This window comes from Trichosurus vulpecula, chromosome 3 (assembly GCF_011100635.1).
Source record: "Trichosurus vulpecula isolate mTriVul1 chromosome 3, mTriVul1.pri, whole genome shotgun sequence".
In the NCBI taxonomy this organism is placed as follows: domain Eukaryota; kingdom Metazoa; phylum Chordata; class Mammalia; order Diprotodontia; family Phalangeridae; genus Trichosurus; species Trichosurus vulpecula.
Genome location: NC_050575.1, coordinates 178,292,892 through 178,308,113, shown reverse-complemented (window position 1 = coordinate 178,308,113; position 15,222 = coordinate 178,292,892). Strand labels below are relative to the sequence as shown.

The following is a 15,222-nucleotide window of genomic DNA, read 5'->3' as shown; positions in this document are numbered from 1 at the left end:
TTTGAAAGCTTTTTGCTTTGTATAGCTTGGAGATTATGAATATTTGGCAGCATCTATTCAAATATTCCTTTTGAATTTTTATGAATCAGAATTCTGTCTGGGTGATTATGAACAATAGTTCAGTCTGTGAGGGGGGTTTCAGTTTCAGTACATTTCATTGGTTGAGTTCTCAAGGATATTTTGAGGTCTGTATTTGTAGTATGGGGATTTGTAGTTTGTCAGTCCATGAGAGACAGCAAGCTTCTAATGTTTAATTCTAGCCATCAGTTCATATCTTGTTAGGTATTTACACAGCTGGATTCCATCCCCTTCCACCCACTGTTTCTAGATTTGCTCTCTGGATCTGGACAGAATGATGGCCCTTCAGTTACTTGAACACAGCTATCATATGCCCCCTAAATATGCTCTTCTCCAGATGAAACACCTGGGTCACATAATTTCTACTACTTCCTTATATAGATTGAATTGATCATTAAGTCTAGGCTCCTTAATGCTAACTTTTCTGTAATTTCTGGTGGCGATCACTTGGTCTCGAATTGCTGTCATCAAGTCCTCTGTTTCTATAGACAGATCCCCATAACTTGACCAGTTATTTGACTCTTCCTTGTCTACATTATTATTATTTATTTTCATTATACTAATATATTAGAAGAATGACATTATATCATTATTATTACTATTATTATTGTTTTGTGTGGTAGGTAAAGTTGGGTCTTGTGTGACTCTTAGATGCCTTTATATGGGTAGTTAAACTAATATATGATTGCTGAAAACATCAGCAATATTTTTGTCCCGTTCCTTGTTGGCAGAAAGTGTATCAGCAGAACTTGAGGGGGAAAAAGCATAATTTGTATTGTACAGGGTGTTCCTAAAGTCTGGACACATAGGCAAAAATGCATATTTTCAAGAAATGAAATTTTCAACAACATTTAATTGGAGTATTAACAAATAACATCTTCAATATGATTTCCATCATTTGTGATGCAAAGGTTGTTGTGCTTTGCAAGATTCACGTGAACTCAATGCAATAACTCCACATTGGCGTCAATTTTAGCACATTCACTCTTTATGCGTTTATGTGTTCAATCAAGTGTGTTGCATCTGTGATTTTTATTGAATACACCTTCTTTAGCATACCCCAGAAAAAGAAGTCACTGAACAATACAGTCTTTGGTGAAACGGTTAATGAGATGTTAACGATATTTTATGTGTGTCCAGACTTTAGGGACACCCTGTAGACTATTTTTGCTGCTTTTCTTCTGCCATATGAGTGGCCATATGCTCCCTTTTCTTTTGCTTCCTGACCTGAAAGTGGCTTTCCAGAAATGCCTTTTCTGCTTGTTCGTGGCACATCCTTTCTGCTTCCAGTAAGAGCCTGTTTGAGATGATGAATTATCTCCTTAACTCTGATGCTGGTGTATACAAATAGGTTTATAGAAGATTTTTTAAAACATTTTGAATATCAGATATACCAAAGAGCATTTGGAAATCCTTATGCTAGAAGGCATTGATCCTCTAATTGCTGAGGGAAAAGCAGGTAGTTTCTCTTCACCTTATAAATCCTTAAATATGCTTGTACATATCTACCAAGATGTCAAGAATACAGATATGAAGTACAAAAACCGAGTGAGAAGCCGGATCTCCAACTTGAAGGACTCTAAAAACCCTGACTTGAGAAAGAATGTTTTGTGTGGAGCAATCACACCAGAACAGATTGCTGTGATGACCTCTGAGGTGAGATACTAAACTCTCTCAATACTACACTCTTTCCCCCCTTGAATATATTGGCCCTGTTGCTGTTCAAATAAAATAACACTTGATGATAGACTGTCCACAGAATTCCTGTTGCAATGGAATCAACTAGGCTTTTAGTTACTATGAGAGTCATTAGCCAAGTAGGCCCATGCCTCAGCTTTTAGAGAAAGGGTCCTATAGAATTCAGAACAAGTATTATAGCGTGAGGTTTTTTGTTGTTTTTTTTTTTTGCAATATTGGAATGGAAGTTAAACCCATGAAAGCTAGTGCTGTGTCTTCTTTGGTAACTCCCAATAGTGCCTAGCCTAGGACAGTATGAAGGTGCTACTGTTACATGAATAGCATTGATGTGGTATTTAGAGGAATAATTTAGTATACATTCTCTGAAGTAGGGAATACATAGCAGCAGGGAAAGGGAATTACACTTTTTTCCCTTTACCACTGAATTTTTTTTAAAGTATTTAGTGATGTCTCTTTACTGGCTCTCTTGTTTTAGACCAGTGGTGTCAAACTCAAATAGAAATGGATCTTTGTGGGCTTTGTATTGACGTAGCAAACCACAAATTAACATTATCTGAGCACTTGAGGCACGGAATATAATACCTCTATTCTAGACCAGTTCGCTCATAGACATCTCTTTAGGAGGCAGTGGAATGTTGTAGGGTTCGCCCTTAGCCATGTGCTGTTCAACTTTTTTTTTAATCATTGACAGGGATGGAGAAATTTAGATAGTATGCTTATAAAATTTAAATATAATGCTAAGAAGGGTAGCCAACATATCAGATGACTAGGTTAGGATCCGAAAGACTCTCAATAGGCTATAGAACAATGATCCCCATCTAATAAGATGAGTTTTAATTGAGATAAATGTAGGATTCTACATTCAGGTTTAAAAAAATCAATTATACAGGTATGAGATAACAGAGGCATGGCCAGATAACCATCAAGCATTTATTAATTATCTACTACATGCTAAACATTGTGCTATGTAGAAAAAGATCTCGACATTTTAGTGGACCTGTAAGTTCAACATGAGTGTGTGACATGGTAGCCAAAAAAACCTAACAATCTTGGGCTGTATTAATAGAGGTATCAGTGTCTACTAGGAGAGAATTGAGAATCATATACTCTGCCTTGGGCAGGCTGCATCTTAGTATCCTGTTCAATTTTGTGAGCCATATTTTAGAAATGACTTTGCAAACTAAAGTTTGTACAGGGGAGGGTGACCAGAGAACTGAAGCTCTGTTAAAGGAAGTGATATTGTTTAGACTGAAAAAGGGAAAATAGTACCTGTCTTCAGGTATTTGAAAGGCTCTCACCTGGAATGGGGATTAGAATTGTTCTGCTTGGCTTGTGAGGGCAGAATGAGGATCAGCAGGTGGAAATTGCAGACAGGCAGGATTTAGCTCAGTGTAAGGAAAACTCTTTAACAATTGGAGCTGTCCAAAAATAAAGGCTACTGGGGTGGTTGGATGACCATTTGTCAGTATAATTGTTGATGTAATTTCTATTCAAGTGTGTTGGATTAGATGACCTTATGGGGGAGTCCTTTCCAACTCTAAAGTTTATTGTATTTCTCAGACCTTTGTATTTTAAAATTCTCTTAGTAAAATTTGTAAATATTACTAGGTTGAAAAGGAAAGTAGATCACCTCATGCCAAAGAGGTGATGAACTTAAAACGTAGAAAGAGACATACATTTTCAGGGATGGCCAATATGGGAATTTGTTTTGCTGGACCATGTAGACTTATGAAAAGGGTTTTATTTTTGTTTTTTTTCCTGTTAATTGTTGTTCAGTGAGGGAGGTTGGTATTGGGAGAGACAGATAAATGCATGAAAAAGATTAACAATTAAAAAAAAAAAAAGGAAAGCAGAGTCCAATAGTCATTAAAAGTTCATAGCAGTGACTGCTCATCTTGGATTTAACACTGCAGGAATTATGTCAAGAATCTCAAGGAAGGTTGTTAAATTCTCAGGGATGTCTCAAAATTAATTGTCTCTTGATATTTTAAAAAAAACATGTCATATTTTTGAGAAGGAACAAGGGGAGGGAACATTGTGAAATGAAACAGATGGCAGTGGACTGTGATAAAAAGTGACTGAGAATTGCTCTTTATCCTTCAGTGCTGCTAGGTTGCTACTTGACCCCATTCTGTAGCTCTGGTAGGTTTCTGGGTCTCTGTCTCAATGTCCTTTAATAATTTTAGTGTTATGTGTTATAGACTGCCTTTTCTGTGCAACTTATTAAATGTGCTGATTTCCTTTGTAGGCTTTTTAAATTCCTTGATCTGTAAGTCGGAGACTATAAAGCAGGTATTAGGAGAAGTGTAGAATTATTCACATAGTGAATGCCCTGATCTTAACAGATGCTTCTTAAGAATGAAGGGTTTTAGAAACCATGCCATATGAAGACTGGTGGAAGAAACTGGTAGTGTTCAGCCTGGAGAGGAGAAGATTTGCAGGAGGTGGGGTCTCTGTCTCAATGTCCTTTAATAATTTTAGTGTTATGTGTTATAGACTGCCTTTTCTGTGCAACTTATTAAATGTGCTGATTTCCTTTGTAGGCTTTTTAAATTCCTTGATCTGTAAGTCGGAGACTATAAAGCAGGTATTAGGAGAAGTGTAGAATTATTCACATAGTGAATACCCTGATCTTAACAGATGCTTCTTAAGAATGAAGGGTTTTAGAAACCATGCCATATGAAGACTGGTGGAAGAAACTGGTAGTGTTCAGCCTGGAGAAGAGAAGATTTGCAGGAGGTGGGGAAAATGATAGTTATCTTTACATATCTGAAGGGCTGTCACGTGGAAGACAGATTAAGCTTGTTCAGTTTGGTCCCTGAGGGCACAACTAGAAACAATGAATGGAAGATGAAGAGATGCAGATTTTGAGTTGATTTAGGGAGAACTTTCTAGTAATTAAAGCTAGCCGGAAGAACAGTCGGCAGTAAAAGAAGTTGGGAGTTCTCCTTCCCTGGAAGTCCTCTAGCAGAGCTTGATAGAAGCTTTGTGAGTGATGGCAGAAGAGGAGGTTCTTGTTCAGGGCCAGGTTAGCCTAGATTACTTCTGAGGTTCCTTCCAACTCTGAGAATCCGTGATTCATACAATTTAGGAAAAGATGGCTTTAAGAGATCCCCTTGTCCAATCTTTTTATGTTATTAGCAAGGAATCTGAGGCCATAGAGAGGTTAAGTAACTGGCAGATGCAGGATCCCACAAGTGATGAGTGGCAGAGCCCAGATCCTCTGACTGGAAATCCATTGTTTTTTTCTGTTATACCAAAGCTGCCTCCCCAGGTGCTACAAGTGATCCCTGCTATGTTGTGACCACTCTGGCTGAAATTCGTGCAAAGAAAACCTTTTCTTTTCCTTAAACGTTAGCGTGGTGAATAAATCTATAATGCCCAAGTTTCAGCTAAAAATGTTGGAGTTTTTGTAGCTATAGTGTTATCTTTAGCACACAGAAGCATGTAACATACAATTCATTCCGTGTTATCAGAACATGGATTCTGGAGCTGCTTTAGGCACCGATGTTTTTCTCTCCTCACAGGAAATGGCCAGTAATGAACTAAAGGAGATCAGGAAAGCCATGACCAAGGAAGCCATCAGAGAACATCAGATGGCAAAGACAGGGGGCACCCAGACAGATCTTTTTACCTGTGGAAAGTGCAAGAAAAAGAATTGCACTTACACTCAGGTCAGTATCTTCATGCTTGGCACAAGTTAGCAAGGCTGTGACTGGGTGTGGCTCCTGGAGCCCAGGGGCAGACGTACCAGGCTGGGCCTTGCTGCTTTATTGATGGTGAAAGCAATAGATTAATCTGGCTTTTAAGAGTGCAAGTGTGTCATACCATCATTCTAAGCCACTTGGAATTTTGATAGCTTTAGTCAAATTGCTCTTATCTGTTTTGTAGGCTCATAGTCTCCTGCTCAATTAGAATTTTTTTTTTCCCTTTAAAGGACTGGGGGAAAGATCTGTTGTTAGAATATTACAGTCAGATCTTGCCCTCCCAGTCATCGTAGTGGACTGTGTCCTGAGGAAGGAAAGGGGAATTAGAGCTGTCAGTATGTGCTTGTGGTCTGAATGAAGGGCTTACCAGAGTGTCTGGTCCTTCCCACCTTTTTTCTTCTCCTCCCTATCTGAGGAATCCTCACTCCTGCTGCTCCAGAGAGCTAGCTGATGAGGACACCTTAAGACTCCCTGTGTGGCAGGCACACAGTGCCTTCACTTCAAATTGTTTCCATAGCGTAGATTTCCAGGTAAAATCGTTATTTTACCTGGTAGTCTATGCTGTCCTTTATGGCATAAGCTTTTACAAAGAAGTGGTTTATGTGCACAAGTACTGTTTTTGGAACCCAGAGTATAGCTGAATTGTTGCAGATATTTGTTGTGTCCAAGATACATAACAGGAGAAGAAAAGAAAAGTAGGGATAAAGACTCTTCAGATTGACTGTCACATGGTGAAGTGGCTAATACAACGATGTCTTGATATGGCTTTGTTATACTTACAACTTGTGTTCAATCAAATTTGAACCTGGTACTTGGGTGAGTCATCTGAAACTTCTGAAAGGGAAAACCCTCATTTCATTCCCCTTCTAGAATTAGGTGGTCTTGTGCCATTTTCCATTCAATTTAATGAACATTTATTACACTTTAAAAATGCCTTCTATTGCCAAGCATTGTGCTAGGCACAGAGTATACAAAGACAAAAACAAGATGTCCCTGCCCTCAAGGAATTTGAGAGATGGTGAAAAGAGCACTGGACTGGGAGTCAGGAAACCTGGGTTCTAGTCCTGGCTCTCCCACTAACTTGGCTGTGTCACTTTGGGCAAGTCACTTACCATCTCAGGGCTTCATTTTCCTCACCTATAAAATGTGCGAGTTGGACTAGCTGACTTCTAAGGTGCTTCCAGCTCTAAAATAGTATGATTTTATGATTCAAGTTCTGTGGTTATTTTCTCAGGTGAAACTCTTAGTCTCAAGTAAACTGTGGTTCTTTGGTTGGGGGTACATAATTGCCCAATTGTTTTGAAGGTTGGGTGCACTGTAATAGGAATAGTGTTCAACCAGTAGGGGTGCACATGGAAGAGTGAAGATGCTGGCAGGGGAGGCTAGGACCTGCAGTATGGCCTGCACAAGAGGCCATGCTGAGCTCCCTGGTGCAGCGGCAGGAGGGGAGAGAGAGAACCCTCGAACACGGAAGTGGAAGATACTCGTGATCAAGAGGTTGGGGGAGCTCAAGAGAACATTTGGATTCCAAAGAGATGTTGGGAGGCCCTTGAAAGCACAAAGGTAAGAGACAAGAGTGTCAGGGCAGCAGCTAAGGCAGAGAAGTAAGATGTAAGCTTTTATGAGGCAGTGTGGAAACTAAGATGTCAGTGTTTGTGCAAGGACTTTCAGATTTACTCTCCCTCCTTCCCAAGACAGTCTTTTCCTGCCTGTCGTTTATACTTGGGAAATGAACATTTTTTTCTTTGCCCCTAGAGGATTCAGACAATTTTATCATCAGTAACTAGGTTGGTTTGGCTTATGTTATGTTGGAATAATTGGTTGCTTCTGAGGCTCAGTGTTTGTGTGGGAATACTAAATTTACTTATTACCTTGTTCTTTTTTCCAGCAAGAAGCTTGACTCATGTGGGTAAAGGAAGGTACAAGGGCCAATGGGCCTTCAGGAGGGAGAAATTTAAGGGTCTCTATCCATCTTCTGATTCCTAAAATGGAAAGAGATGGCAGACAGAGAATTTATTCAGATGGATCTTTGTCATAAAAAAATGCAGATGTTAACTCTTTCATCCAGTGAAATGGGAATTTGAGGATATGTTGAATGTCTGAGCATGTTCCCAGTCTCTTCTCCTCCACGTTCATTGCAGTTCAGATTTAGATTTTAGAACCTGGGGCTTTCAAACATGAAAATCCCTCATCTGTAGGATTCATTGCTAGAAATTCCCATTAAGAGCTTTTTAGGACTGAAGTTGGCAGTTAGACCAGACTGATCATAATACCAGACATTTCTAGCAAACAGAAATATACCATCCCCTTTTCTTTAGCTCTCCCAGAACTCCAGATGATGAAACAAATGCAAGTTTGCCCTCATATAACATGACTTTTTCAAAGTCAGGATGAGTGCTTTGTCTAGTTCAACTTTCCTGGCCTGGAAAGTCTTACTCTCAATAGAAACTAAACTTCCCCCTGTCCCCAGTAGAATGGGAGCAGAGGATCAATCAGGGACCAGGTCAGATCTGTTTCTGAGCTCAAGGGGGGTAGGTCAAAAAGGGATTGGTACCCAGGGATAATTGTTTTTTCTAGTAGTGATCATAAATGTCTTCATTTATAGATCATTTTTCTTCCAGAAGAACAAAGTACTTTGCAGACATTATCTCTGTGATCCTTTCAGCCTTCCTGTGAGGTGGGAAAAGGCAGGGATCTGCAGTACATTTTACAGTGGGAAACTTGGGCAGAGAGATGTCAAGCAACTTGCCCAGGGTAACACAGCAAGCCAGTGGCAAAACCAGGATTAGAAATACAGTTTCCTTTAATTCATTCCCTCCTTGTATCATAGCTTTAGTTTTCTGTCTCATGTTAGATGGGAAGGAAGAGGGTAGAAGTGGTATTGCCTGTTAATATTAATAGCTAAAATTAAAGAGTGAAGCTCTTTAATAAATTTGTGACCTTCAGTAAAATGTGGTCCTCCCTTTAGCAAATGTGACTGGTATTTTTTCCATTGGTGCTCTGCCAGCCTAAAGGGTTCCATGCACAGTGATGACCCTGGGGAAATACTGCATGTATTAGTATAGAATGCATTATGATTCTCTTTTCTTTTCTCTCCATTCCCAAAGGTTCAGACTCGAAGCTCTGATGAGCCTATGACTACCTTTGTTGTCTGCAATGAATGTGGAAACCGTTGGAAGGTAGGGCATATCACTTCATGTACTAAGGTCCTAGAGGTCTCTGGGACAGTAGGACATGAATGATCTGAATAATCTTCAACCTTCCTCCACCCACCCTTCCAGCTTCCTCAGTAGCAGGGATTGCAGACATGTGCCAACACACCTGGCTCCCCCAGGGTCCTTTTCACTGAGGAGTGGTAGAGATCAGTTTCCTAGATAAGAGTGACCAGGCCTCAGGGGTAGGTCCATTCATGTCTGACACATCACTTCATAATAGTATTTTTAATAATTTTTTATTCATATCTTTTGTTTTCACATGATCTAAATTTCTCCTTGTATTTATATTAGTATTTGTGTGTGTGGCCTGTTTCAGCTACAAAAGATGTTTTGGTCTCTTTTGCCTGTATAGCTGGGGGTGGGGTGGGGTGGGTGAGTATGTGGGAGGGTCAATAATTAAGAGCTGGAAGTTCCCCTAAGAGCCTGGCCCTGAAGGTCAGAACCCAGTGCTTCTGGCCATCCTCTCCCTTCACCTTGCCCTAGGATCTCAGCTTCACAAAGTCTAATGGGGATATCTATATGACCCTCACTACTATGGAATACTCCCTCATCATATGCATTTATATGTACACAAATATATATATACATATACATATATCTGTGTCTGTACACACACACACACACACACACACACACACAGAGTGGGAGACTAGGTAACCACATTTTGTTTCCTGGGCTGGGTTACATCCTTGTAGTCATTCTTCCTGGAACCATATAGTTAAAAACCAGAAACCATTTCTTCTAGTGTCATACCCAGCAGTCATGTTCTTGCATTGATAATAGACATATACACGCTACACACGCAAATACTCTTTCTCGTTCTTTTCCATAGATTAGAGCCTCAAGTGAAATGCTTTATTCCCTTTCCTCTTTTCCTCTCCCTGTTGTTGCCCAAACCTTGTCCTCCTGGTTCTTATCCTTGAAATATAAGCTGCCTGGTGTGGCAGCTTGGTTTCTCAGGGTTAGCACACATTTGCAGTGTGGCTAATGTCAACGCCTAGGAAACTCTAGGCCTTATCCTGCTCTGACCTGCAGTTTCCAACTGCCCTAATGGAGATCCCTGTTTTTCCAGGTTGTCACTGTCATAACCAAATTCTCAGAAAACAGGTGGGAATTTTACACATGTGATTAGGGTTGTCCATTCCCAAATGGCAAGGACTGTGTCTTTTTTTTTCCTTCTTGCTTTTGGCCAGTCACCTTAGTCAGTTTAAGTCAGTTTGATTGGGAATTGATTGGTGTGCCTCTTTTCCCACTCCCTCAGTAATTTCCCCCTGTGGGATGGAGCCAATGTACTGCCCCTAATCAAGGGGATCACTTCTGGCATCTGTTGCTCCTTGTGCTGGGGCAGAAACTGTACCAAATCACCCAGTGAAGTGTGAAGCTTCCCTCAGGCCTGGGCCTGGGTACTCTGGCTATGGGGAGACATTGGGTAGGATGGCATTGACATGTTCTTAATTTCTTACAGTTCTGTTGAGACTTTGCAGAATGGGACAGCAACCACTGAGCCAGGATGGGTCCACTCACGTTCTCTAGCTTCTAAAGCAGTTCTGTGATGTCTTCCCCAAGTTTCCTTTGCAATGAACACATCCAAGAGCAGGGCGCTGCTGTGCCGAAGGCTTAACCTCAACCTCCACATATGCTCCACGGAAATCCATCAGCTGGTAGGGGCCCCAGGAGGGCGGGCGGGCAGAGAGCCTGTCCACACAGCCTGGCCATTTCAATGGTCTCATTCCAGTATGTATCATTATTTTTTTGTTTTCTTCCGAGGAATAATAAACATTTTCTTTTTGTCACTTTCTGCCATCATTTGCCCTTTTGTAATTCCTTGATGTGTCTGAGTCTATGATTCCAGGAGCTTATAAAGCACCTCATCTGGAGCACAGTGTGTACTGCAGTCAGGGAATGCCAGCTTCCTCATTTCTAAGCCTGGAAAGCCTGTCACCAGGCCCTGCTGCCCCAGTTCTATACCACATCCTAGCAAGCTTTGGGCTGAATTCTTGTTAATACAGAAAAGATTGAATCCCCAGGGCTCTCAGTCCAATCACAGTGAATGGGAGGTAATCTGTGTGCTTCAGCCTGGATGGATGGCTTGGATTCAAGGAGTCTCATTCTGGGGTCCAAGAAGAGATTTTGTTGGCCCCTTGTACAAGTTGGACAGACCAACCTAACAGCTGCTCTGGATACTTATTTTGGCCTTTCTGCCCATGTGAGAACACATGTACCTTGGAGGTCAGGCACTGTGCACAGGGGACTTGGGGATCAGTTTGTCTACTGCTCCTCTGCCCCAGAACTAATTTGTAATATTATAGGAGTTTCAAGTATCAGGAATTATATTTTTCCACCTGCCCTTTTCCCTTCCCTTAAAATCAGAACTGGGTAGTTAGGGACTGGTAGCTGGGCAGGTAGGGGTGTGTGTGTGTGTGTGTGTGTGTGTGTGTGTGTGTGTGTGTTAGAGAGAGAGAGAGAGATCATAGGTAGATTATTTCTTTTCCCTTTTGGATGCCTGCTTTTGTAGAGCTTAGTTTGGAGGAGCTATACTTCCATTGGCAGGACTCCTGATAAATGCCTCACTCACTCCTCACTTCAGGAGGCTGTTGATAACAAAATCAATTGGATATCCTCATTGAATGGGACATGCTGAAGATATGAAGACTTCTTGGGGAAGCATTGTTATTCCTCTGGTATGGGGAGTATGTTATTCATTTTTTTTTTAATTTTTGGAGGGGGGAAGGCAGGAAATTGGGGTTGTGACTTGCCCAAGGTCACACAGCTAGTAAGTGTGTCAAGTGTCTGAGGCTGGATTTGAATTCAGGTCCTCCTGACTCCAGGGCTGGTACTCTACTCACTGCACCACCTAGCTGCCCGAGTGTGTTATTCTTAACAGAGGTTATCAGAGCTGTGTCCAGAGCAGTGCAGGTAATGGTGGACTAGATATAGTCCTAGAATCCACAGCTCCAAGATTTTTCAGAAGCAACATAGAAGGAACACTGACATATGGGGATACTCAGAACCCCCACCAATGTGTTAGGAATTAGACTGTTCTGGGCAGCTTTTGCCTGTGCAACAGAATGAGACCACCCGCTCTGTGAGAAAGCTGACATCTCTGCTACTCTTCTCACAACAGGAGGCCCCAAAGCTGCTGTCCAAGACAGGCAGAGTAACAGTAGCATATGGTGCTACAAAAGGATCTGATTATGCCAGCAGATCACGAACATGAGCTGCCAGTGATGGGCTTCTACCTGACCCACTTTGTTGAGCCCTCAGGACGCCCAACTTCTCCCTGAGAATCTGCCAGACCAGACTATTATAATAAAGACTTCATGGACTGGGGTAGAATCTTGCAAAAAATAAGGTGATTATATTATAGGCCCTTCACATGAAACTTGCTGTTCAGTTTAATTCAGTATCACCTCAGAGGTAGCAACCAGGTTCCTTAAGAAAACAGAAACATGTTTAAATAATATGAGGAAGTTTGCATTGAAAGACCAAGCCAGAATAGGTTTTGCCACCAGAGGTTACAGAACAGGCAGGCTGTGTTCCAGTTCCCAAAACCTGCTCCCTGGCAGAGAGGAAGCCACAGAAAGGATGGGATGAGGACAGGAGACTTGCATGGCTATCCCAAGTGTTTCTGAAGTCCATATTTGTGCTGGGGAACTTTAGGTTCTTTTTGCCTGCTCTTGGTTTCAGAAAATGAGGGAGCAACTCCTTCACAATGCACTACCCCCATCCACTCTGCTCAGTGCTATGCTGGCTTCAGTGCTAGATGTATATGAGGACTTGGGCCTCATGTTGACTTGTTGGCCAGCTCCTGATTTAAGAACAAGGGGAATGAATGGTTTTAGTCATATGAAAAGTAATGCCTTTTTAATTTTTCCAGTGGCAAATTATCTAGGTGTAGATGATCCAAGTGGCTTGCTTCCCCTCATCCTCTTGTGGTTTGATTTTGGACTTCACCATTGCTCCAGAATCCAAGCAATGAACAGGTTGGGAGAGGGAAGGAGATGAGTCATCTAATGAATTCACAGCAAGGTTGAGAAATGGAGTCGGCCTGAGCCTCAGTGAAGTTTGTGATTTTCTAGGATTCTTTTCTTTGTTCAGCCTTCATAGCTCTACAGATTGTGGAGCATATATTACATCTTATTGCCTGCCAGGGCATCCTAGAAGTATCTCTTGGCCAGGAAAAGTTGGGTCATCACAAATGCATGGGGGTTTATTTGAACAGGGGCACTGGATGGGGCACTTTCCCAGGCCCTAGAAGTTGCCCACAATGTTAACCTCCTAGAGAATGCCTGGAAATGCTGGCAGAATCCAGGAGCAACCCTTTTTTAGTTTGCCTAAGGCTGAGAAGGCTGCTGCCATTCTCCTGACATATAACACGTAAGCTCTGGTCCTGGAGGAACCATTAATATGAGGAAGTGTCTGGAGTTTCCGCCATTGTGTCAGGCAGGAAGTTGGGCTGGAGTTGGCATTTTCCAGCAGCTGTTGTATCCCTGGCAGTTAAGGGCTGGGAGGAAGCTGTGGCTTGTGAGCTTGTCACAGTCGGCCCAGCCTGTATGTGAGGAATATATGTGTGTGTCTGTGTGTATACTTACGTATACAAACATGCATGTATTTGTGTGTGTATATATATATACACACACATTATACACACATGTAAGTATAGATATATATATGTATACATATGAAGGAGAGAGATGGTGGCATGGAAAAAACAAATTGGATGAAATTATTATCTTTTGGGGTTGCATGGAAATTTTATCAAAACCCAGTAGTTCCCAAGCTACCGACCTCTTAGGCCCAGGTTTTTCTGAGTTTTCTGTTCTGAGTCCTGTTTGCCCCCAGAGGTCTGCCTGTGCACTTTTCAGGCTGAACTGCAGGCTAGGCAGTGAAAGGTTGTGGAGATTGAGTCAGAATGAGTAGTTCCTGTCCTTATAGGTATGGCTGTTAAGGTCTCTCACCAATGTGCCTTGGAGGAAATTAGCCCACCTCAGGCAGTTAAATGGAAGGTCACTGCTGCAAATCTCCTTGGGTCTTTCTGGCCCAAAACTTTATAGGATGTTAGGCACTGGTCATCTCATCAGTGATGAGAGATGACTAACACAAATTCTTGCTTGGCCTTGATTGCAGTTATGGACATGGCTCATCAGATGGGCTGGGTTTTTTGTTTTGGGACATCATTGCTTTGAGGGATAGAGGATGGGGAGGTCCAGTTGTCTTAAAGTGGCATAGGCTACAGTGGTGGGTAATGATCTCCCTCCATTACTGGAGGTCTCTAAGTAGAGGCTGGATTCCCACTTGTTGGAGATGTCATGGATGGGATTCATACTTGGGATAGCAGTTGACCTCTCAGGTCCTTTCTAGCTCTGAGATTCTCTGATCCTAAAGCTAGTATAAATATTTTTTTGAGATAACCTGATGAAATTCCACTACAGTGCTTTGATGCCTCCTTGTGGCATGGAAGTGACCGTGAGTTCTTATGGCTGTGGGTTAAGAGCCCAAGCTCTGGTACTAATAAGAACTTTTGAGTGCAGACTCAGTAATAGACTGTTGTTCAGAGACCAGACTGTCAAAGTTTAGAGAGGCTTATTACCAGAATGTTGGCCAGTGAGTTAACATTTTTCCTCATAGCAATCAGCATTTCACACAGGCTATTAATGGTAGCACCGCCTCATAATGGAAAGAGCCTTGGATTTGGAGTCAAAGGCCTTAGTCTATATCCTGTTTTTTCCATTTACTTTGCGTGAGACATTGGATAAGTCATTTAACTTCTCTGGGCCTGTTTACTCATCTCTAAAGAGATGACTGGACTAAATGATCTCTCAGGTCCCTTTCAGCTCTCAATTCATGATCCTTGATCCTTGATCCATGAAGGGATTGAGATTGTTATCTAAGTGAATGGAGGGAGCACATGCTGATGACATCATTGGCTTCCAGGTCCCTGAAAGGATGCCCTGCCTAAAGTGAGGTGCTTTAGAAAACATTTTTGCAGTGAGATTAGAAGCTAACAGGCATGAATATAAAGTGGACTTTCCCCAACTCCCTCTGTGTTACTCAGAATGTATCTCAGATAATATCTGTAAAGCTCTTAGCACAGTGACTGGCACACAGTAGATGCTATGTTAGCAATTATCATCTCTGAATTAAAACTTGGGCTCAATTAATATTGATAAAGGAAGGGTAACATACTTGTTCTCCCTCCACCTCCCAGCTGGATGGCATAGCTGATCAAGAGCCTTGTTCATACTAGGTAGGGTTTATCAGTTAAGGGTCACCAGGGAAGCAGAGCCCCTGGTAGAAGAAATGTTTGTGTAGATAAATATATCCAAAGCTCTGAATGGAGGAGAGCCTTGCTTTTGGACATCTGGACAGAAGCACATCTGTCTGCTTCTTGGTGCTTTGTCTTGCCTTCTGTGTTTGACTGCTCTGAATCCATTCACCCTCAATGTCTTTTGCGTTACAGCCAACCAGGCAGATCCTTGCAGTGCTAAGGTGCTTCTCCAGAAATGAAGGATCCTAGTCTGTAT

At 41.8% G+C, this 15,222-nt stretch overlaps 1 protein-coding gene across 2 annotated transcripts in view; it reads left to right on the top strand.

Moving 5' to 3' along the window:
* Window positions 1-10,462, top strand: part of TCEA2 (transcription elongation factor A2) — a 36,218-nt gene extending 25,756 nt beyond the window's left edge. For both annotated transcript variants that reach the window (XM_036752316.1, XM_036752317.1), the window contains 4 exons: window positions 1,580-1,734; window positions 5,304-5,450; window positions 8,591-8,662; window positions 10,164-10,462. In XM_036752316.1, coding sequence (XP_036608211.1) covers window positions 1,580-1,734; window positions 5,304-5,450; window positions 8,591-8,662; window positions 10,164-10,172 — 383 coding nt within the window. In that variant the 3' untranslated portion in view covers window positions 10,173-10,462. The remainder of the gene's footprint in view (window positions 1-1,579; window positions 1,735-5,303; window positions 5,451-8,590; window positions 8,663-10,163) is intronic.
* Window positions 10,463-15,222: the final 4,760 nt, after the last annotated feature.